General features: G+C 34.9%; 1 protein-coding gene across 1 annotated transcript; it reads left to right on the top strand.

The window, feature by feature from the left end:
- Positions 1 to 5,453: 5,453 nt before the first annotated feature.
- Positions 5,454 to 16,085, top strand: LOC136821786 (contactin-associated protein-like 2). Its single transcript, XM_067077999.1, has 3 exons — positions 5,454 to 5,788; positions 12,604 to 14,138; positions 14,375 to 16,085. Exons 1-3 carry the CDS (start codon positions 5,532 to 5,534, stop codon positions 16,042 to 16,044), a joined length of 3,462 nt encoding a protein of 1,153 aa, XP_066934100.1. The 5' UTR covers positions 5,454 to 5,531; the 3' UTR covers positions 16,045 to 16,085.
- The last annotated feature ends 6,557 nt before the right edge of the window (positions 16,086 to 22,642 follow it).

The following is a 22,642-nucleotide window of genomic DNA, read 5'->3' as shown; positions in this document are numbered from 1 at the left end:
AGGCTTTATGGGCTCTTAAACACCTGATTTCTTATGAAAATAGGCAAAAATACTCGTGAAATGGTGAAATTGAGAACATGTTAAGAACATTTTTAGGTTTAAAATCTAAAAAGTTAAGAACATCCGAAGGCTTCAAAAATTTTGGATGTTCTTATAAAAGAAACGTGTATATCTTCTTATTCATTCCGACATTTCAATTTGAAAGTAAGTATATGAGAGGTGAAACATTCCTAAGATAATTAACTTGTATTCTATTGGAGTTTTCTGTTTAACTGAGAGTGGAGGGTGAAATGTCTAGCTGGTTTTGCATTTTCATAGGTTTTTATGTTTTTTTTTAAACCCAACTACAGTTTAAACCTACGCAGTTTCTGTTGAGTTTGGCATGTCTAGTTGCACCTATTATTATTGACAGCTCACAAAAATGAATGGAAAATGAAAACCAGAGGGTTGTCTCTACTAATTCGGTCTGAAGACTTAACCGCGCTCCGTGATGGTTTTGTAATGAAAATTTGTATTAATTTGATTACTATAAGATTATCCTGGGATCAAGACTTGAAAATAACATCTTAATCGATGAATATGTCAAAAAATGAAATGTCGATTTTGTAGGCGCTAGAAAAACTATTTTTATCTTTTCACACGTGCTATCTTGTATCATTTTTACTACCAAATCGATTTAGGTTCTGCCTTACAAAAAACTAATTAAAATACAGTCTAATAGATACTATAATATGGTCCTTTAGAGAAAGAGAGGGAGGTAGTCATTTCGATTAACGGAACAAGCACTGTCCAAAACAGCATTCACTACATTCTTAGGGAAAGGCGTCGTGGTATAGTGCACATCAACCTTGATTCCTGTACATTCGACCAAGGTTCGATTCCAACTCACGGTGGTTCACTTGGTAAGTAAACATGCACAGCGCAGTAGTGTAGTGGAGATCGGGGCTCGATTCCCACTCGGTGCTGAGGTTCAGTTGTCAAGTAAACAAACCTTCGCCCGGGTCGACGCATGCCATGTGAGAGAAATTTGGTAGTCTGTTCAAGGTGCTGACGGGATGCTTACTCAAAATATCTATAGTTGCGAGAATGCGCTCCAAAGCCCCCTGCAACTCAACCACGAAAGATAGATAGGATAAAGAATTCATTGCTCTTAACTGACTCTGCCAAATCAAGCTCGCGTTACACAGAATCATACTGGTGTTAAATATTCAGGAGGACAGTGCAATTATATGCTATCATACCAACGTGTGATGATATTTAGAATAAGAACACATTTTTATCAGAGTGATGGTACCTAATCCCGCTCATAACACATAAGGAATGGGCTAACCCGAGCGAAGGTACATTCACTTGCCAAGTGAATCGTAGAACTGAGTGGGAGTCGAAACCCAACTTAGTATATGTTTGGCGCTTTTCCTGCAACGGACTTGGTTAGTTTTTGATGAGATCCTGACTGACTGAGGATGAGGATAAATCAGCAGGTTTACCGTCCTTGATTTTGCTTGTCAGAATTGCGGTTGTTCCAAATTGTTCCAGTCACTACGCTAAACTTAAAAGTGTATTTGCATAAGTGATTTATAAAGATTTATCAGTGATGTTGTTGCATCCCGTTTTGGCGCGCTTTAAAGTCATTGCTTTTCAAAACAAACCCTTGGTCCAGGTGTTCAACAAAGGGGATTAATCTTAATCTGGATCAGAAAAAAATGGAACACGAAAAGCGAGAGGTTTATAATGATCGATTCTAAAAGAAAATTTATTTTCAAATCGGGATTCGTGACAAAATAAAGAGCTTGATATGGTGAATTCAAATTTGGAAACAAAAACCGTTATTCATTGGATTGATAAATCGATTATGTTTCGATTCGATAAAAACAAATGGAACATTGTGAAGAGGTATCTTTCATAAACGTTGCAATTTCAAGAAGAATGTTTCATATACTCAACTTCAGTTGAACTGGAATCTGAGATTGTCTGTTTGTCTATGTTTGTTTCAGATTTTTTGTAGCCCTTAAAATATGGTTGGATTTTACAGAATTTTTGGATATTTATCTTGGATGTGTTTTGAGTATTCAAAGTTTTTAGTTATGGTTACTTTTAACTTGCTGATTCCTGGGGTTTTAGATTTAAACCTAATATATTCACGGTATGAAGGCTGCTTTGCACACACCAAGAAGTCCAATCTTAAGACTACAACTATCTAGGTCAACAAAAACATACTCGAGGTTTTATAATCTTCGCTTTTTCTTCAGGATAAACTATCTTTTCAATAGACTGAATTGAATAATACACTTTTTTTATAGAAACAATAAGGCTCAAAGTTCTCAAATAATAAGAGCAATCTAAGATTGAACAATGCTGAGCATGGCATGATAAATCCTAAGCAATTTAAGGGTCAATGTAGTAAGAATTGGGCTATCAAGCCTAAGCTACGTCAAATGATAACAACAATTCGAGGTTCTAAAGTGAAAAAATAATGAGAACAGTTGTGCCTCAACATTTACTGGTTCTTATAAAAAATGAGTGTACTGACTGTGTCACCAAATCTGTTCACAATCTAAGAGATAAAAAGTGGGACGGCAATTTGATCCATCTTATCTTTTATGTAGTATGGACACTATGGTGTAATTAAGTGATAATCGCACATGTAATTAGATTACAGCTATACTTCAAAGTAGATTTGTCTATCACTGGTATTAAAGCTTCAGTTAGATATGGTTCAACTTCATACTTTCTGGGTTTAACTTGCTCACAAATGTATTTACCATCTATATTTTCTAATACGACTTAAATAATTTTATGTTTTTTTTTTGTCATGGCAGTTGCTCAGCATGAAATGTTCGATTTTGTTAGATTTGTTAGTTTATGGACATATCAAATGCCTTTGAAAGGTGACTTAGTCATGTCTATGAAGTGTAGCCTAAAAAATTGAAAGTGTATTCCTTTCGATTTGTTCTAGGAAACTTGAAGACTACCACATGGTGAAGGAAAAAAGCTCATAGTTAGACCCTGCAGATCTCCCTTCCGTCAGCCTAGCAGGATTATTATTCAATATTTCCTGAGGAAATATAACTGTTTCATTCATGTAGCTATTAAACTATAGTTGTTGTATTACGTTGTATTAGTAGTTTTTGACCATGCTCCTGTCATCAATAGCACATGTCAGGTTGTAACATATTTTCTTTAACATGATGAGAAGTTTGCAATTGTCATGCAGTTCTTTTTTCATGCTTCATGTGGGTAATACAGTGGATATCTCCATAGGATGCACGGGGGACACAAATTTGTTCGAATTATGGAAATTTCGAGATGTGGAGTAAGGTTTACCATTGACGTAATAGAAATTAGATGGACTGTTAACTCTGTCATTAAAGTTGCATTTCTTTTCAAACCGGCTTAATTATTATCGAATCATTGTCAGCAAGACAATCTCTTTTCACTGGAATTTTCACTGTTAACTAAAGGGACAAGAATACTTATTCGAGTTAAGGAGATATTCGAGATTCAAATTAAAGAGGTTGCATTGTATTGGGCATTCTCGTTAAAGAGAATGTATCGTTTCGATATAATAGAAATTAAATTTTTTCTGGGGGGACAGGCTTAAAAGGCTATCAAACGAAAGGTATAAAGGTGTGATTGTCGAGGAGGGTGACTTAAAGATCTGGAAGAAAAAGCGCATTGAATTTGAATCATATCACCTGCTAGTCCTATTCTGCTTTTTTCTATATCGATACTTTGTTCTTACGTTAGCACGAGATCGAGGCTAGACTAATCATTGAAGAAAGGAAAGACTAATAGTTTGCTTTATCTGAGACTCACTCCTCACTTCAATTTTAAAAATGGGTGGAGACACTATTAATCTAATCTGTAGAACTTTTTAGAAATAGCTTAGAATCTTGTTCCCATAATAGGTACTATCTTAAATTTTTAAAGGGCCAGTAAATTCAGCCCAGTTTTAAGGGTTCGTTTAGTTATTTAGTAAAGCTTTAGGGCCTTTCCTTTAGAAGTAGTCAAAATAAAAAGATAGTCTCTTAAAATTTTAAAAGGCTAGTAGATTTAAAGACAAATATCAAGGGTCTATTTATCTAATGGATCTTTGTCTAGTAAATTTAGGTATGCATTTTAATCTTCTTTTTAAAGAAATTTCCCTGGATACTTTTTCTAAACTCCTGTATAGCTTAAATTTTTAAAGGGCCAGTAAATTTAGCCCAGTTTTAAGGGTCTATTTATTTAAAGGGTCAGAGACAGTATTTAGTAAAGCTTTAGGGCCTTTCCTTTAGAAGTAGTTAAAATAAAAAGAAAGTCCCTTAAAATTTTAAAGGGCTAGTAGATTTAAGACCTAGTATCAAGGGTCTATTTATCTAATGGATACTTAGGTATGCATTTTAATCTCCCTTTTAAAGAAATTTCCCTGGATACTTTTTGTAAACGCCTGTATATCTTTCCTTAAACCAATGAATGAACTATCTTTATCCTTTTTTGGGATAAAGTTGCAATCATTTTTCTTCTATTGCTTCATATATGAATAAATTTATCAAACTCTATATAAGGTCTATTACCTACTTTTTTGGTCCCAAAATTCGATTAATTTGGTGAGAAGAAAGTTGTATTATGACGTTTCCCCAATGGAGAAATTTTTTTGCTTTTTAAATCAATTTTTGGAAAGATAGAGAGAGGGTTAGAGAGAAGCAACACGAGTTAATTCATATGAATCTGAACAAAGAAAGAAGTAATAATGTATACATTATCTCCCTGTGAATTTTGATATCAAATAATTAAAAAAAAAAGGAATAAGCTTTTGCATAATTTATGCACTTTTTTTTTAAGAAATGAAAACAAAGGGCAACATTTTATAATGCTAAAGAAATCAAAACAATACCACCCTTGTGTCAAATGTATTCAAAAAATCTATTCTATGGTCAACGATTGATAAATTTCTTTTCTTTTCTCTCTCACACACAAAACGTGATATCAATTCTCTTTTGAAATAATGAACTATGAAGTTAACAAATCAAAAGTTGATCACTTTGATTGGTTTGGGGGTAAGGTAGGGTTTCAGTTCAGCTACTCCCTGATTTAGGTAAAGTTGCCCCCGATATAAGGGAGTGTTGAGTAGTAAACAAACCCTTTTTCAGGGGGTCACGTATGTCGTGATTAGCTTTTTTGCTCCTAACAATAGACTTGTGCAAAATCAAAAAATCTAACTTTTCTTCCTTAATTTTTCGGGGGAAATTTTATTTTTGGGGGTAGAGTTCACATACGTGTTGGGTGTTGTCTTTAGGCGGAAACCTGCTCGGGACAAACATTGGTAATTAGCACCTTGGATAAGATGTTGTAATAATTTAATACATTTTGAATTTGAGATCGTTTGATCTGCTTGAGATCAAGTTGAGGTATCCCTGACAAGTTGCATATCATTTTAAAGTATTTCTTTCTATTAATAATTCTTTAGATTTACATGCTTAAAAAATTTGTACAGTTTACATTAAATACTCCTCCATAAGGAAGGGAGTCTCCAAACAAACTTTCCCAGAATGTCAAACTTATTGCTCCTGCTACTAGCGACCATATTGGCAATCTGCACCAATGTCACTGAATCATCAAACAGTTTGACGACTAGTTTTACTGGTAAACAATACATTGAATATAAAATTCCAGCCAGGATTGATGCCACCTCCAAAGATAAGATCACATTGAAATTCAGGACCATTGATGCATCTGGTGTCCTTCTTTACAGCTGTGGCGAAGAAGGAGATTTCTTGTTGTTGGAAATGAAGAGAGGCAAACTTGTGTAAGTACCATTTATCAAATTTTCACCTTTTCCCATGCATGCATTGGCATGACCTGTTAGGGGGTTAGAACCCTTAACCTTAACATTAACGTAGTCGAATGTCCTTCATTTAGTTTGCTTTATGTTTCACCTTTTCCTTGAGCTGTTTACTGGGAGATAAGCTACGCCGGCTAGATGGTCTATTGATTCGTTCAAAAAAACGTTTCAATGGAAGAAAGAAATCTACCCATCTCAAACGAGGGCTAAATGCCCCCTTTTCCTTTCACTCCTCTCCTTGGATTTCTTAACTTTACTTGGCCTTACCTCTTACTCTAAGGTCCCGAATAGACGTCCCCCCCGCTTATTAATTTTCGAAAATATTTCGGACCCCCCCCCCCCGTTCTTATTAGGACCCCCTCGTTTATTAGTTTTTAAGAATATTTTCAGCTGTCAAAGAGAAGGACCCTTATTTTGCTCTAAATAGCCTGATTTTAGCCTTTATTTACCTAAATATTTTCAGACCCCCCCCCGTTTATTCAGACTCTCCCCCCTTTTATTCAGACCCCCCCCCCTACTATTCGGGACCTTAGAGTAGTTGTCAAAAATTGACAAATTGGCATTGACCTTGGCATTGCATTCGAATGTTCTTCCTTTATGCTGCGGTCGCAATTGTTGCAAATATCTTTAGGCTTTCCAACGTCTAGCAGGTCTAACCGGCCTTCATTTCAAACAGTTTTCCTTAATATATGTGGAATCTATTATTTCTCTGCTCAAGTTTGTTTCAAAATGTTATCAAGGTTAAGAGTTTCAGCTTGATTTTATAATAGTTTTCCGACTATGAAAAGATGCAATTACGTTAGGATTAATAGATAAATAGTGCTTCCTCAGATCGTTTCCTCCATTTAATGATATTTTATTTATCTCATTTTTTATTTCGATTGAGATACGGTCATGTTTGCTTGCATTTTCCACAGTTAATACGCTTTAAAATCCTTCAATTTTCTACCCTTGAAACCCTCCAAAGCTGGATTATCGATCCTTGAATGTCTAAGATTATCTTTAATGTAAATTTTGCAAAAACCACATTTTGTGCTTATCTCTTGACCGCAATTAAAGTGTTTCTCCTTTTTCTAAAAAAACACTAAGGATTTCATATTTCGGTTTTTAATCCGTTTTTGTGACTGAAAAAAGGTATCGATTTAATTTTGATGCATCTAAATGTAATACAACCACTTGTCGCTTACCTTTCATCACTGTTCAACTAAGTCAATTATAGAATTTGCAACAGTGCAAAAGCATTTTATTAAATACGATTCTTTGCCGTGTTAATTTCGGAGAGTTTTGTCTTCCGGATTTTGTGGAAAACGCCTAATTACGTTTTATTTCTGCCTTCTCGGAAATTGATTTAACCGGCTGTAAATCTAAATGAAAAACGATACCTCAAAGTCTTTTGACCTCAAAGTCGGTTGACATTTCTCAAAAAGTTTTGGAGCGCTCATTAATGTTTTTTTGCACGACTTAATTAAGCCTCAGGTTTGTAAAATGTTGTTTTCGCACCTTCTTCTTTTGTATTAATTGCTCTAACGAACGATAAGTTCGCACCTTTTCATAAAAGTTTTCATTGCAACCTATATCACCGTTTTTTTAATAAGAATAAACTAAGAATATGAGGCTTTGATGGCCAAAATTTTAAGAACAAGTTAAAAACATTTTAAGGCTTTGTGGATTCAAAAACACCCGTTTTCTTCGGAAAATGGGTAAAAATGGTCACAAAATGGTCAAAATAAGAACATTTTTAAGAACATTTTTAGGCTTAAAACCCAAAGTTAAGAACATCCCAAGGCTTCAAAATTTAGGATGTTCTTATAAAAAAAGAAACGTATATCATCGTTGCTTTTCCTTCTTAAATTTTCATAATTTCTTTAATCACTCTTTCTCTTTCTGTCGCTTGATTCCACAAACTGTTTGTATCAAATTTTCACACAATTTCATTCAACTTTTCAATTCCCGAAACGAAATAACTTGACAACTTTTAAATGTAGTCACTTCGCAACATAATATCCTCTTTACATTCATCCATGTGTTTCTAAGATTTGAAATTTCGTCCGAAATTATCACTGGTAACTTCAACACTCCGGGTTTGGGGGGCTACTAGGATTGCGAGCAAAATCACTAGCGAATAAAAACCTAGCCTGTATCATACTGAATCCGCGTACAATGCACTTTTTCTGCTTTTTAAAACGTATTGTCGTGTGCTTTTTCCGAGTTCGGTACAAGCTACAGCCTAATATTTTGGTTTTATATCCTCGTAAAACATTCTAGGTCTGTTTCATTCCAAAGATACGACCGTTCAAAGGCCCGATGGGGGGTACTTAGGCAAAAATGAGTGCTGGGTATCAGCGGACGGTAAGGGTCGGTTTTTCCCCCTTTCAAAGTCTCTCTAAGGGTCAGAAAAATCGGAGAGTTTTGAATTAGTCTCTCTAAGGGTCGACTTTTCAGCTAAAATCAGTCTCTCTAAGGGTCGTTTTTCGGAGGTCCCGTCCGCACATACCCTTCATCCGCCAACCCTAGTACCCCCCCCCCCCTCGGGTTCCAAGGGCACTACGAGTGAGGCAGTTGAACCTAGGAATACAATCCAATTGCCTCTCCACTTTTACAGACATACATTTTTCGTTGAAAACGCTTTCGTTTTTCAATTTTCAAAATAGCTTTTACACTGACAAATATTTTGGTTACAAAAAATAACCCCAGATTTTGTGGACATTATGTTTGATAATTGGTAAAACACGATGTTTTTCAATCAATGTTTTTTCCTTGAAGAATTACCATGTGTTTTGAAAAAAATCCCAAGTTATTTTACCAAAGGGGTATGTACAAAAATATATTTTCAATTGAAAAATTTTTTTGATCGTTTTAAATTTTGATAACTTTTTATATCCCTGCTTTTGAATTTAATACAAATATTTAATTCAATAAGATTTCTTTTTGATATACACAAAAAAGGGACTAAAGCTACCCTAAAACGTGCGTCTCTTTTGAATCCTTTTGATTTATATGGACTTTAATGTCCTCCGATCAAATCGGTAGCTTTAAATCCCTGAGCTTATTTTTTATAAGAATTAGAATCATAGTTTAGACTATTTTAAATGCAAAAATTTGTGGGACTCTAAACTACCAGATTTTCGCATCTTTTGTAATCGAGTGTAAAAATGTTTATAGATTTCTACCCAAATTATTGCTGCCAAATCGTTGCTTTTTTATGCTTTTCTCAACTAGAAAAATTAGAATGAAAAATTTAATTTCTTACAAAAAAATAACCAATTTAAACTAGCTTTATGAAATAAAAGAAGAACTTTCTGAAAAAGAAACCCAGCTGATTATCAACTGGTCAGAGTTCCAAATCAATGTAGAATTTTTATTTTGCAACATGTTATAACAAAGATCCCCTATGAGGATTTTCATAAATTTTTCAAAAATAAATCGTGGGATTTTTTGTCTCTTTATTTTGGGGGTATCTCTTTGAAACATTTTTAGCCCCTTTAAGTTCCTTTAGAAATTTGAAAGCTTCATAAGTAATAGTAATGATATGACATTGAGGGAAATTAGGGATTAGTACCCCAGGTTTCATTTTGAAATAGCAAGAATGAAGATAGTCTGTACAAAAACCCGATATCTACGGCTAATTTCAAAATTCATTGCCGTACTACGCTACGATAATCGCGAGATACACTCTAGTACAGAGTAGAACGACGAAGTGAATATTCGACCAAGTACGCGATGGGAAAATTTAACATTTACATAATTTTCCTGAAAAGTGAAAATCTAGCGAGGATTCTCGATTTCTTAAATACCTAAACTAATTTTTAACACAAATATTTTAAAAATATTTCAAAAGTAGACAACAAAAGATCGAAAAAATATTCATGAAAATAAGTATTTTTTGATTGAAGATTAATAAATGAAAAATTGGTACCGAAACAAAAGATTCGCTTGAAAAAATATGTTATTTGGGTAAAAAATTTACAAGGTAATTTGGCCTCCTTTTCAATGGTTGTTGATTTAAAACGTTTAACAAACTCATTAAGATTTTCTTCACTTTTCTTTCAAAACAAAACAAAAACTGAACTTTTTTGACGTAAATTTTGCGAAAGTGCAATAAGCTAATACAGGTGACCTAATGATTTTCAAGCCCATCCCTAATAGTCCATGCACAGATTTTTTTTCGTGTTATTTTTATAACATGTAAATATTATTTTCGAGCTATACAAAGTCTGACCGTTTATGTCTTTTTGTTTTAAATTTTTGTTCAATTTTCCCTCTCTTTCTCTCTCGTTAATGTTTGGTCGCGGACGCGTGCTTGTTTGTACTTGTCCGCGCGAGCGGCGAACTTGTGAACTTTTTTTAATTCCTTTTCTTTTCAATTTTTCGAAATAATATAGAAAAATTTAGGAATTTTTGTTTGCGAAATTCGAAAAATTATGATCAAACGCATTGTCTTTATTCTTATTTTCATTATAAGACTTTTTTAACATGAAGATTTTTATGAAATTTTCGCCAGAATCTCACACCTTTTCATCTTTCCTAGCATAATCGCTACCTTTCACCATAAGCAAATTTTAAAGGCAATTCATGATATTCATGATGTAATCTTATGTAATCTTTTCGTTGATTGACACTCCGAATCAAAACATTTGGCCGCCATTATTGGTGGCAAAACAAATGCGTTCCCCAATGTTTTCCAAGCAAGGACCCCCGGAAAAAATAAGAAAAGATTAATACAGAAGTCCAAATACTCCAAATCAAAGAAAAAACTCTTTCATTGAAATTCTTTAATTATCTGCAATAGATTTCCAAAAGATATTTAATTCTATTATATTACGTCACAAGATATTAAGCTTTCTTTTTCGTAAACCCCCGGTTTCAATACAAAATAGGTTAGCGGGACAATTTTTTTGCCACCAATAATGGCGGCAAGGTCGTTACGTCACTTCTATTGTTTAGGCGCAAAGATTACATCATGAATATCATGAATAAAATTTGATCGTTCTTCAGAAAAACCTGTTTGCGGATAAGAACACAAAGGAGAAAAAAGAAAATCAAAATATCAAACACTGGAAGATCAGATAACACTTTTGATTATCTTTACTTTTTTCATGACCAAGATTTCTAATTAGTCTCGTGGTTAGAAACTCCCCCTTCTCTGTATTCAATTTCTTCCAAACTATGCTATCAAGATTTTAACTTCATGTTATGGTATTTAAATTTTAGAATTTTAAAACTAAAACTTAAAAGAGTTCGCTACTTAAACTATTTATTTTCAGGGCTTACGTAGGGCTTCAATATATTAAGGTGGCAAGCTTTCAAATTATATAATTTTTAAGCTGAATAAAAACATTGTTTACAAAGATAAACTTTATTAATTGATAAGGCTTTTTTCCTTCGCTTTTGCACCCTGGGAGCGAAGTACGTGGTATCCTTCGAATGAGGTTTGCATAGTTTATAAACAAAATTACATAATTAACTTATTTATAAAAACGTAAATAAAACTTCCATGCGAAACCTAGTGGAAGAATCTCAGTTGTCAGGCAGGTGGAAGTGAAATTCATTATTTTAAAAAATAAAAGTTTTTTCTTAAACTGAGTTCATTAATTAATTTTGTTATTTTTCCATTTTCTCCCTTTTTCGAAAATAATTCCTATAGATTTTGATTTTACCTTTTTTATATCGATATAATGCCCAATTTTTCAACATTTCTTCATTTTTATTTGAAATTCAAACTGAGTTCATCAACCAATTTTATTAATTTTTTATGATACAATATCTGAAGGCTCAATTAAATTAATAAATTTCTTTGTATACTTTAGAATCAAAAATTTTTCATCAAGTTTATGAAAAGAGATTTTTCCGTTTTGTTAAGAAAATAAGAAAAAAATCTTCTCTGGCACCCTACAGCCTCGACTTGAATAAGACCCCCCTACTAAAAAGTTGATCTAGATAATCCGCAATGTTCAATCCGTAATCTGTAATCCTTGTTCTATAATGTTGACCTCAATCATTTTAACCCGGGATTCATGAACTTACGAAAATGCTCAGTACATACATGTATCTATTCCCGTGTATATTCCTCAAAATAATTCCTGGTATAAAATAGTCAATAAAACAACTAAGGTATACCATATTCTGAAGATTGTTTGATGGAACCGAGGGTAGAGCTCATTTAAATTAGCGTTTATATCAGAACCAAAAAATTCAAATCTCATAACTACGAGGTGCAATCATCAATCGTTTCGGATAAAAGCTATTAAATGAAATACTCAGGGACCCAGATTCTCCAAATTTTACCCACAATTTTTGCTTTCTCTAGTGCTAAATATTGATAACGTCTCCACTATATATACCAATCGATTTCCTCTTCTCCTGCATGTCCAAGCTCAAATCTTCGAAGAAATTTTGGCTCAAAGGCTTCCAAAGCTTTTAGGTTTCTAGCATTGGATCTATAATACTGCTCTTTAATTGAAGTCTGCATGGAAGGGGAATGTTCAACTAGTTCAATAGGGTTGATTGGCTCTAATTTATTGACCTACCTATATATACAGGCATAATTGACGTCATCAGAGCCCCATAAACTTCAACTCGACACTCAAAAAGAGTGTTGATTTGTGTATAAAAATACATACAGTTGATTCTCCGTAACTCGAGCACGCACGGAAAACACTATTTCATTCGAGTTATGGAGTAAGGTTTATAAGGCATTGTAAATGGTTAACATTCGAGTCAAATAAGTTAAAGAGACTGTACAATGGTTTTTTCAAGCTTTCTTTCTTTTGTTTCTTCAGATACACTGGTAATTTCGGTTCAGCGGGAGACACCAACGATGGAGTGCATCAAATCATTATCAACAAGCAATACAATGATGGTAAATGGCACGAAGTCACCCTCCTCCGCAAAGAAGAAGAAGGTGAAACAGATGATGACCCATTCCAAATCTTCATTCATATCACTGTAGACGATAGCACCATATCCAAGAAACCAGACGGCGCTTTTAAACAGCTCAATCTCGACCAAAGTTTTCTAGTTGGTGGTCTCGGAAACAGACAACGTCTAGACAGGACATGTCTAGACCTCAACAACAGACGTAATTTCACAGGCTGTCTACAAGATGTCCATTTCAACAGTGTTAACTTGCTTTATGGTGCTAAGGAAATGTTCCGTCAGTTTAAAGTTCATGGTGGCACGCTACCCTTCACATGCACGCTGGATTACGAGATCATCGGCTTCCATCACGAACAATCAACTCTGGTTGCTAAACGTAACATCTTAAAGAAAAACGAACTCAAAATCGCAATACAATTACGTACGTTCGAACCCAATGGTCATATCTTTACTCACAAATCAACTGACGGTAGTGCCGTACTGGGACTTGTTAAAGGAAAACTTCAGTTAACTCTATCCTTCTTGAGTTTGACGCAAAACGATGCAGCTACGGTCAAATCCAACATAAAACTCGATGATGGAGATTGGCATAATGTAGAAGTGACCATTAAACGAAATGAAAGCGAAATCTTCCTCAATGTTGACCATGAAAAGAAACGATTCAAATTCCCAGATCATTTTGAATTAATAGAACAATTTGGACTCCTTTCCAGTGAAGTTCGATTCGGTGGCAGTACTTTACAATTACCAGGTTTAGTCTCATGTTTCCGAAAAATCCAAGTCGACGGTGCTGAATTATCACTCAAAACCGGTAAAAACATTAAAGAGAACTCTCAAAAACTTATTTCCAACGTTTGTCAGATTCGTGATCTATGTTTCCCGTCGCCATGCCAACATGGTTCAACTTGTACCCAATTCCGTGGTAACTACCAATGCAATTGTGCTGGCACCGGTTACCAAGGGCGACAATGCCAAACATGTGTCTATAAACGCACGTGTGAGGAATACAAAGTAGCCGGTGAAACGAAAAGTGGGAATTATAAAATTTGTCCGAAAAATGAACATATTTTTAATGTTTACTGTGATATGAAGTCTGGTGCTACCATCATGAAACACAGCCTCAAGAATGATACTCAAGTCAGCAAAGGTGATCAATATGACGGTGGAGATCATTATTATCATAGTGTCAACTATCAAACCAGTTTGGATAATATCAAAGAAATTGTCAATGTTAGTTTAACATGCCGTCAATATATTCGCTACGATTGCTTCAAGTCACATCTTCTGTATGGCATAGGGCGCTTGAGGGCGGTACATTTCAAGGGCGCCCGATGGGTGGACAAAGATTCGATTATTCAACACTATTGGGGAGGAGCAACACCTGATAGTCGTAAATGCGCTTGTGCAATGGATGGTTCTTGCGCACAAGATGCTAACGGTAATTGACTATATTTGTCATGAGGAATATTTTCAGCAATTCTAAATTAAGTTTCGCTAATTCGAACTCAAACAGAAAGTCTAATTTGCTCGAATTATAGAGAGTATTTTGCTAGGGTTTTTTCCTTGACGGGAACTAAGCATTAGCTCGAACTATACAAAGGTTCATATAATAGAAGCTCGAAATAGCTTTTTTTGATTCACTAATAATCATCTTAATTCACTTTAACTTTCCAGGCTACCAACACGACTGCAATTGTGACGTTTTCGACAGCACATGGCGACATGATGACGGCTTCATAACAGATAAAAACCGACTCCCTGTTCTCGAAATGCAATTCAGTAAAGGCAAAGAAACTGACGGAAAATCATTCTTCACTGTGGGTGCATTAAAATGCTATGGTACTGTCCGTAAACCTACTCAACCACCAACTACTGTTAAAACAGACGCAACTGTACCCACATTGAAACCAATCATCATTGACGGTACAATGTTCTTCAATACATCGGAAGGGAAAATACCGGCTAAACCTATCTTGATTAATGGTCAATATTTTGTTAATAACTCTGGTGTGTTAATACCGTTACCGAATTTGAATAACGTCACTATCAAAACCGAAGCTGCCCAAATTCCATCAGACACTATTGCATCACTTTTCTCTAAACCATGGCTCGTCAGCTTAATCATAATCGGGTCTATCTTATGCTTGTTGCTCGTTTTCATGCTCTACTTGTTATTTCGTAAGAACGTTTATGGAATCTTCATGAAATGCGTCTACGGTAATCATGCTACTAAACCGAGAATCGAAATCGAAGATTATAATCGGTATTCGACTGCAACCGAAGAAGAATCCGATTGGGATATTTATCGGTTATCAACAACGTTCCCGACAAGCACACCAGAGCCGTCTTATGGTCCAACAGATGATGAAAGCGTAACGATGCGGGTCCGTACACTTGAAGACGTACGCGGTAAACGTCGTTTTAAACGTCTTACAGGTTGGGGAAGCCGTACTGCCTCCGCTCCTACCGTAGTTGGGAGCCTCTCTAAATACAGCATTTCCGAAAAAGATGAATCTATCTGTTTCCCTAATCCAGAAGCCAAGGCTTTGCCAAATGACTATGAAACTAAACTGTCGTCGGAAAATAATTATGAATACGTCGAATCTGAACGTGCGTATTCTACCACAGCGACGGACGGCGAATGTGACTCCGTCATTGACGACTCTGTATCGGAATTCAGTCAAAAATCGTCACATCACTCTAATGACAGTTCCATGAAAGAAAGCGAATGCTCTTCCCAAGCACCTATGAGACCGAATTCAAGAGCTACAGACACCAGTAAAAATTCAGGGGATGTTGAGCGTCCTAACCGCATCGGCTTCCAAAATGCAGACCCGAACCAATCACAACAGAGACCAAACGGTATTCACCCAATCAAAATGAACGGTTCCACTAACCGGGAACCAGTCAAAGCCTACTATCCTGTCTTACCATTTAATGGGTACCGACAACCAGCCGTTCGAAGGGCACATCCAAATGATTATGGGTCACATTTAGCTATGGTCAATAACAACGGTAACCGATGTCCGCGTTTTGTTGCTGTTAACAACAGGCGACAGTCGAGTGGAAACGAGGCTTATTCGAATATGATTCATCAAACAATTCAAGAACGAGATGAACTGTCAGAGGAAGAAATCCAAGCCCAGTACGAGAATCCTCGAAATTCGGACGGCTTTTATGAACTCTATGACCATGGTGATAATGGGTCACCTAGCTCTGAAACTAGACTATTATTTGACGACGCGAGCTCTCGCGAAGAGTGCGTACGTGAAGCTGATGAGAAAATAAAACTTTTGAAAAAGAAAGTCATTGAAAAAGCTACCTCTGCTGATGAATGTACGTGATGTTTTGTTTATCATGTGATTAGAGAGGAGAAGATACCTGATTGGTTAGGATAGATCACGTGAGGTGATAAAGTGACTGTGATTGGTTAAAGGGATCAATCATATGACCAATAAAGGAGGGTTGTAATTGGACATTACGTCTTTTAGTCACTATACAGATATTATATTAAAAGAAGATGAAATGGGACGCTGTACCAACAGAAATTATAAGAGCTACCCAATGGACAATGTTTAGCTCCTAAAATGTACCAATGCTGGTAAAAATCATTTGGGCCCTGGTATTCTCTAGTTGACAGGAAAAATTAGTTGAGGAAACATTAAAATGATTTTAAAAAGTGTGAAATTATTGAAAGACTGAACATGAATAAAACTAAAAAGATTTATTGAATATTAAAATTGTCAATTGTATTTTTGTAAAAGTAATTTATTGTCTTTTTTTTTTGGAAGAAGAAAAATGTTGTATTTATTTTATTCAAGTTCCTTGTTTTATTTGAAAGCATTTATTTTTTATTTCAAAAACTTTTTATTTACAAAATAGTATCGATTTTACAAATAATGAAAATGAAGTGAATGTAATGAAGATGTTAACCCATTCAATGCCATCATTCCCATTCGAGTTCTACTGCATTCCCCGAAAATGAGAATTGGGGTTCAGATTTCTTGTTGCCATGACGTGGTCTGACGAAATTCCGTATTCTAAACTATCCGGATGTTGAAAGTTTTCCAGGCCCGGCGGAACAACTGGGGAGGCTGAAGGCTCGAAATAAGATAAATTCGCTAGGAATTTGAGACAAGAAATCTCATTTGCTCAAAAGTGGGGAGGCTTAAGTCTCCCCAGTCTCTCCGCTTCCGTTTTCCCGTCCTTTCAGAGAAAATTCCTACATCAGGTACTAGATAAGTTGTCTGGTATCGAGAATTGTCGGTATATTCTGGTACATCAATAAAAGAGTGTGCACGTTTTTTTTATAAGAACAAACTATATAAGAACACAAGGCTTCGATAGCCTATGCACAGCCTTCAGGAACATTGTACTGATTGAAAGAAATAGTTGAATAAATAGAGTACGAATATATGTAGGTAATGAGTAAACAGTGTATTTATGATTTTTAGTTGCTGGACAAAGTACAATCATGGTTGAAATATATTTAAAGTTCCGGCGAGAAAGTCGATTTTGGGCTATCGCTTTGATTTAATCAAATATTTCAATTTGGGAGGGGTTGGCAGACTTCCAGGCTATACTCTGAGCCTTATTGGACTATTTTTGAACTTTTGGATCCTCAGATCCTCAGATCCTCAGGTCCTCCTAAGTCTTAAGTCTAGCGTTAAAACTCAGAGTTAAAACTCTACACTTCGAACCTACTTTAGAGCACTTACAACAATCGATTGTGTTTCAGTATACTCGACCACAGATTTCTGTAAATGGAGTGCTTTAAGCTTTTCCAAGTAAAAAAAAGTGAATATCGCAAAGAAATAATAAAATTCCGCAAAGCTCTGATTGGTCAAGTGTTGAAATTCTATTGCAATGTCACGTGACCAGGGTAGTATTTCCTACCGAACCACAACACACTTTTCAGCCAAAGTACTCAATCTAGCCCTTCTAAATCTTTGTACTTGACTTCGGTTAACCCTATTATTATCAAGCTTTTCGGGCTTCCTATTCTCAACAGGCCTCAACAAGGGGGAAGTGTTTTCCACTAGCCTTGCATAACTTTTGATCTAGAAAAACTATGGACTTGAAACTTGACAGAAATGTTCTGTACCATAAAAGCAATTCATAGAAAGAAATTTGAGTTGATGACGTCATCATGAAGGTGATTGTGTGATTTTTTAGAAGGATACTCAAAAGTGGAATATAATCAAAAAAGATTTTTAAAAATCAGAAAATTAAAAAGAAAAATAAATAAGAAGAAAATCAACTTTGAATAATTATCATTTTCATGAGTGACTCTTTGAGCTCGATATGAAAATTGTGTTCTTAGCGCTATTCTACAAGATTTTTCTCTGTTTTTGTTTTTCAAATGCTTTTATACTTTTTTTTTTACTTTTTGATAATACTCTACTCCTGATTATCTTTTCAACGATGAGCACAAAACTACCATCTTATTGGAATTTTATCAAAAGTCAAAGCAATTTTTCACCGCAGCGATTATATTGAGACAGACTTTAATATTTCATAATTCTCAAAGAAATTTTGAAATTGGAGATGATTTTGAAATTTCTTTTTTTAAACAAAAATCTAATGAATTTTAATGATTTCTTCTGAAGTGAAAGATTTTTACAAAAACGGTTTTGCAGTTTTGCTTGGACTAACCAGTGAGACTGGTTACTCGCTCCGTGGTGAAAACCGCCTAAGTTTAAAACTATCTTACTATTTTGTTTTTAGGTTCAAACAGAGAAAGAAAGCTATTTTTCGAAAACTTGTTTAAATCACTATCGAGTAATTGATAAGCGTCTCCTACTAATAAGTTTTTAATTCACTCGGGTTGATCTTATTACAATCTTATGCTTTAATCTATTCCATATTCCTTATGGCTATTAATTTTGAAATCAGACCCCCGGTTACCACCTTATAGGTGGCGAATACGACTTGGGTGAGTTGGTAAAATGTCCTGGTCTGATTTGAATACACGTTTTTTTATAAGAACATCCAACATTTTTGAAGCCTTAAGATGTTCTTAACTTTTTGAGTTTTAAGCCAAAAAATGTTCTTAACATGTTCTTATTTTCAGAATCTTTCGAGCCTTTTTGTCCATTTTCCTAAGAAAGCAGGTGTTTTAGAGCCCAGAAAGACTTAACATGTTCTTAACTTGTTCTTAAGATTTTGTCCACCGAAGCCTTATTTTCTTATATAGTTTGTTCTTATAAAAAAAACGTGTAAGTTGCAAAAACAATCTTCCCATGCATTTACACTCCCTTATCTCACAGACCCGGTGGAACTTTTTCCTAAGTAGGGATAAAAATTCCTATTGAAATCCCGAAGGGGGTAGCAAATTCTATTGTTCCAAGGTTAAAAAAAATCCAGTTGGGATGGTTTTTTAGGTGCAGTTTTTAAACATTGAATTTTGAGTTGGGTTGAAATCAAACTCAATTTCCCACCAGTAGCACTGAAATTCCAGGGTATTTCCCCCAAATTTTCCATTGGGGCTTGTGTTCTAGAGGGCCTGTTACAAAGACGTGTTTTTACAGGCAGGAGATCGCAATTAGAAAGCTTAAAGGGACATAAAAGTAAAAAATGTAAACATTGCGCGAACCACTGCTTTCATGGCCTTTTAAAATTTTCTTAACTTCTTCTTAAGATTTGGTCATCGAAGCCTTGTGTTCTTATAGTTTGCTCTTACTATAAACGTGTATAATAACTCGACTAGGGGGTACATTAGATAAAGATATTAATTATGAATCAATTTTACTCTGGGGCTTTATATTGTTTAGTAGACTCCCTGATCCGACAAATGGTTGACAATGGTCGACTTCATGAGTTTTTTTGTTTTTTTTTCTCAATTAATGGGGTTTTTCTTTGAACAATCTTCGAAAATTATTACGAAAAAAGACTTTTTGTTTAACTTTCAATGATTAAAGAAAGCTTCCAGTAACCTGATAACAGATGGCCATAATTTTCTATTTTTTACGCGCGTGGTAGAGGGAGGGTATACCTCTGTAGGTTCTTAAAAATTAATCATTAAGTAGGAAATCGATTAAAGTTGGGCCAAACTAGGGAGGCAATTTTTTAAAGTTGGTATTTTTTGGCTAAAAACTGCTGATTCTAAGGTGCAGAGTTCCCAAGGGGAGTCGAAATTTAGTAATCAAAAGCGCCTTTTTGCAACCTTTGACTTTTGGCACCCCTCAAAAATGTCCACATGACAGTTGCAAAATCTCCATTCGAGTTCGAATTCGGCTGCACGCATCCCCTCTGATATATTTTGATCTATCAAAATAAATTCTGGGAATGTGCGCAGCCTAAGTTCGAATTAACGAGAGACAATTGTAATTTTAGTAACACGTTTTTTTATTTATACAAGGAACACGTTTATAAGGAACTCGAGGCTGAAAATAGTTTTAAAAAAATAAGGAATTGCTAAGGAGCTGCTAAGGCTCAGAATAAGAAATCAACTTTAAGGAAGATTAAGAGTAACTTGAGCTTTGACACTTTTCGAAGTTTTTCAATAACGTAAACAAAAAGATGATAAAATGTTGATGAATACGACATTCAATGTGTCAAAAAGAGAAAATATACGGAAATTATACAAAAAATTATACCGGGTGCGCCACAAAAAAGTTTCTCTCTTTAAAACTAATTTTCTCAAAATCTAGAAATTTTAAAAGAACCGTTCCTATTTCATTGGAAAGAACAGAGATAAACTTAAATTTTGATGGGTCATTTATTAAATTTGATTCATTAGATCAAAAGTTATGCTCAATTAAATAAAAAAGTTACTTTCTGAAAGTGCTCAAAACCGTTAAAAATCAACCTATCAAATTAAACCAAAGCATAATTACTTGATGCATCAGTATTTTCGTTTCGCAGTCAATAAAAATGTTAATTAGCTGTATAAATGGCCTTTTGTTATATAAAGGATGGTTGAATTTCAATAAAAGGCAGAAACTTCGTCGAAAAAGGCCAAAAATTCATAAAATTACCCCAAATATAGGTTCCGAGGTACATCCAGCCTTACACAGACTTTATCCAATCTAAAACCAAAAATCTGAGGAAAATTTCGGTAAAAGTAAATTAAAGTGATTTTGATGAAGATTGTAAAACCCTTCTCACCTTTTAGTTTCAAGATTTATGTGTTTAATTACTGAAAAATGCTTTTAATCATGTAAAGGCTATTGCAATTGCCAATTTTAAAGTAAAAATTTGATAGGTCGATTTTCAACGTTTTCGAGCACTTTCTGAAATTAACTTTTTCATTCAATTGAGCATAACTTTTGATCTAATGAATCGAATTTAATAAATGACCCATCAAAATTTAAGTTTATTTTTTTTCTTTTCAATGAAATTGAAATGGTTCTTTTAAAATTTTTAGATTTCTATAAAATTAGTTTTAAAGAGAGAAACTTTTTCGTGGCGCACCCGGTACAAAATACAAAAATACTAAGCAAATCCAAACTTAGCAGCTAAATAAATTAGGAACTGGATAAGGAACTTTAAGGCTGAAATTCTCTGGAAAAATAAGGAACTCCAGGATCAGAGCCAAGTTAAGGTTTCTATTAAAAAAACGTGTAAAATGAAAAATGAAAAAGGTGTTGCAAATAAACAAAAAAGAAATTACAAGTCAAAATTGTGTGATTTTAAAATTACTCATTTTGCCAACACAAGCTTTCATCCAATCTGTAGCACCCCATACTTTCACATTATAAAATTGTTCAGCTTGCGTATTATCGGTCGTGTGGACTTCTTCGCCGTTTATAATTATCGAATATTTATAAACACCTCCACTCTTGTATCGTTGATGAAGCTCCATTTCATAGATTGTATTCTGTGTCAAGCCATTATGAAAATAGGAGTACTGCGATCTTCCACTGACAGAATTTGAGATCTCAAACCTGTTATTTTCTTTAAAAGAAATAAAAAAAACCATTATTCAAAACATGGTTTATATTCAATGACTTTAATAGGATTGAATTAATCTAGTCCCAATAACAGAAATTTGGAAAAGTCTTATCCACAGAATTATTCTAATTAAATTTCCCAAAATTTCAGATAATTACTTTCAACCTTTTCCATGCCCATGTCAAGTATATTTGACATTGTGGAAATTTTTCGACAGGCCCATGTCCAGTATATTTGACATTGGGCCTGTCGGCTAACAACAGAGGAGGACAAACATGTACATGTCATCGGCTGCTCAAAATACTTTTTTTCATTTTCTCCCGCCGAAAACAACTGCATCACCTCAAAAACTTTTGTCAATTTTTTGCCACCCCCCCCCCTGGGCACGGAAAGGGGAACGTCTACATAGTACGTACGCACTAAGGGGGGTGGGGTTTAGCCATTTGCGTACGCTTGCGTACATGGGGGAGGGGGGTACTCAATTTTCGAAATTTTAGTGCGTACGTACTATGTGGACGGTCCCAAAGGTTAAAATGATTACTGGTATCAAAGAAGAGCTGATAATACGTATTTCAACCAGTATAGTTTAGCAGTAGAAAGACCATGAAAATACCATCCGCGATATTAAGTTCCATTGAAGTAGTTCGATTATCCAATGATTTAGCGTCAATTAGCTCTGGGTGTAAGCTTATTAGCGAGTTTATGTATTGGCACTTTTGAGGACGGTAGAGTAACTGAAGCGATTTGGAAAAATCCGCAATTCTGACCTGCAAAATCGAGGACGGTAAAAGTGCTGATTTACCGTCGTCCTCAGTTGGTCATGATCTAGTCAAATTAGAACCTTGCCGTCTCTGTCGCTGAAAAACACACATACATAAACTCGGTATTATCTGAGTTGAGGGGGATTTCACTTTGGATAAATAAGAAAAATTGCGTGAAGCAGGAAAAGGGTATCTCTTGGTTCCAGGATAAAGATTATCCGCTTGCGTGACGAGTATTAACGAAGGAGGTACATATGGTGTTTTTCCAATTCATCATGAATATTCT

The sequence above is a fragment of the Clytia hemisphaerica genome, unplaced genomic scaffold (assembly GCF_902728285.1).
Source record: "Clytia hemisphaerica strain Z4C2 unplaced genomic scaffold, Clytia hemisphaerica genome assembly, whole genome shotgun sequence".
NCBI lineage: Eukaryota > Metazoa > Cnidaria > Hydrozoa > Leptothecata > Clytiidae > Clytia > Clytia hemisphaerica.
This window is presented reverse-complemented; position numbering and strand designations above follow the sequence as displayed.

Bases quoted from the DNA above. Each gene is read 5' to 3' on its own strand.
- LOC136821786 (XM_067077999.1), top strand. From the start codon at position 5,532: ATGTCAAACTTATTGCTCCTGCTACTAGCGACCATATTGGCAATCTGC. The intron at 5,789-12,603 runs GTAAGTACCATT...TTGTTTCTTCAG, and splicing joins ATGAAGAGAGGCAAACTTGT to ATACACTGGTAATTTCGGTT. The intron at 14,139-14,374 runs GTAATTGACTAT...TTAACTTTCCAG, and splicing joins TTGCGCACAAGATGCTAACG to GCTACCAACACGACTGCAAT.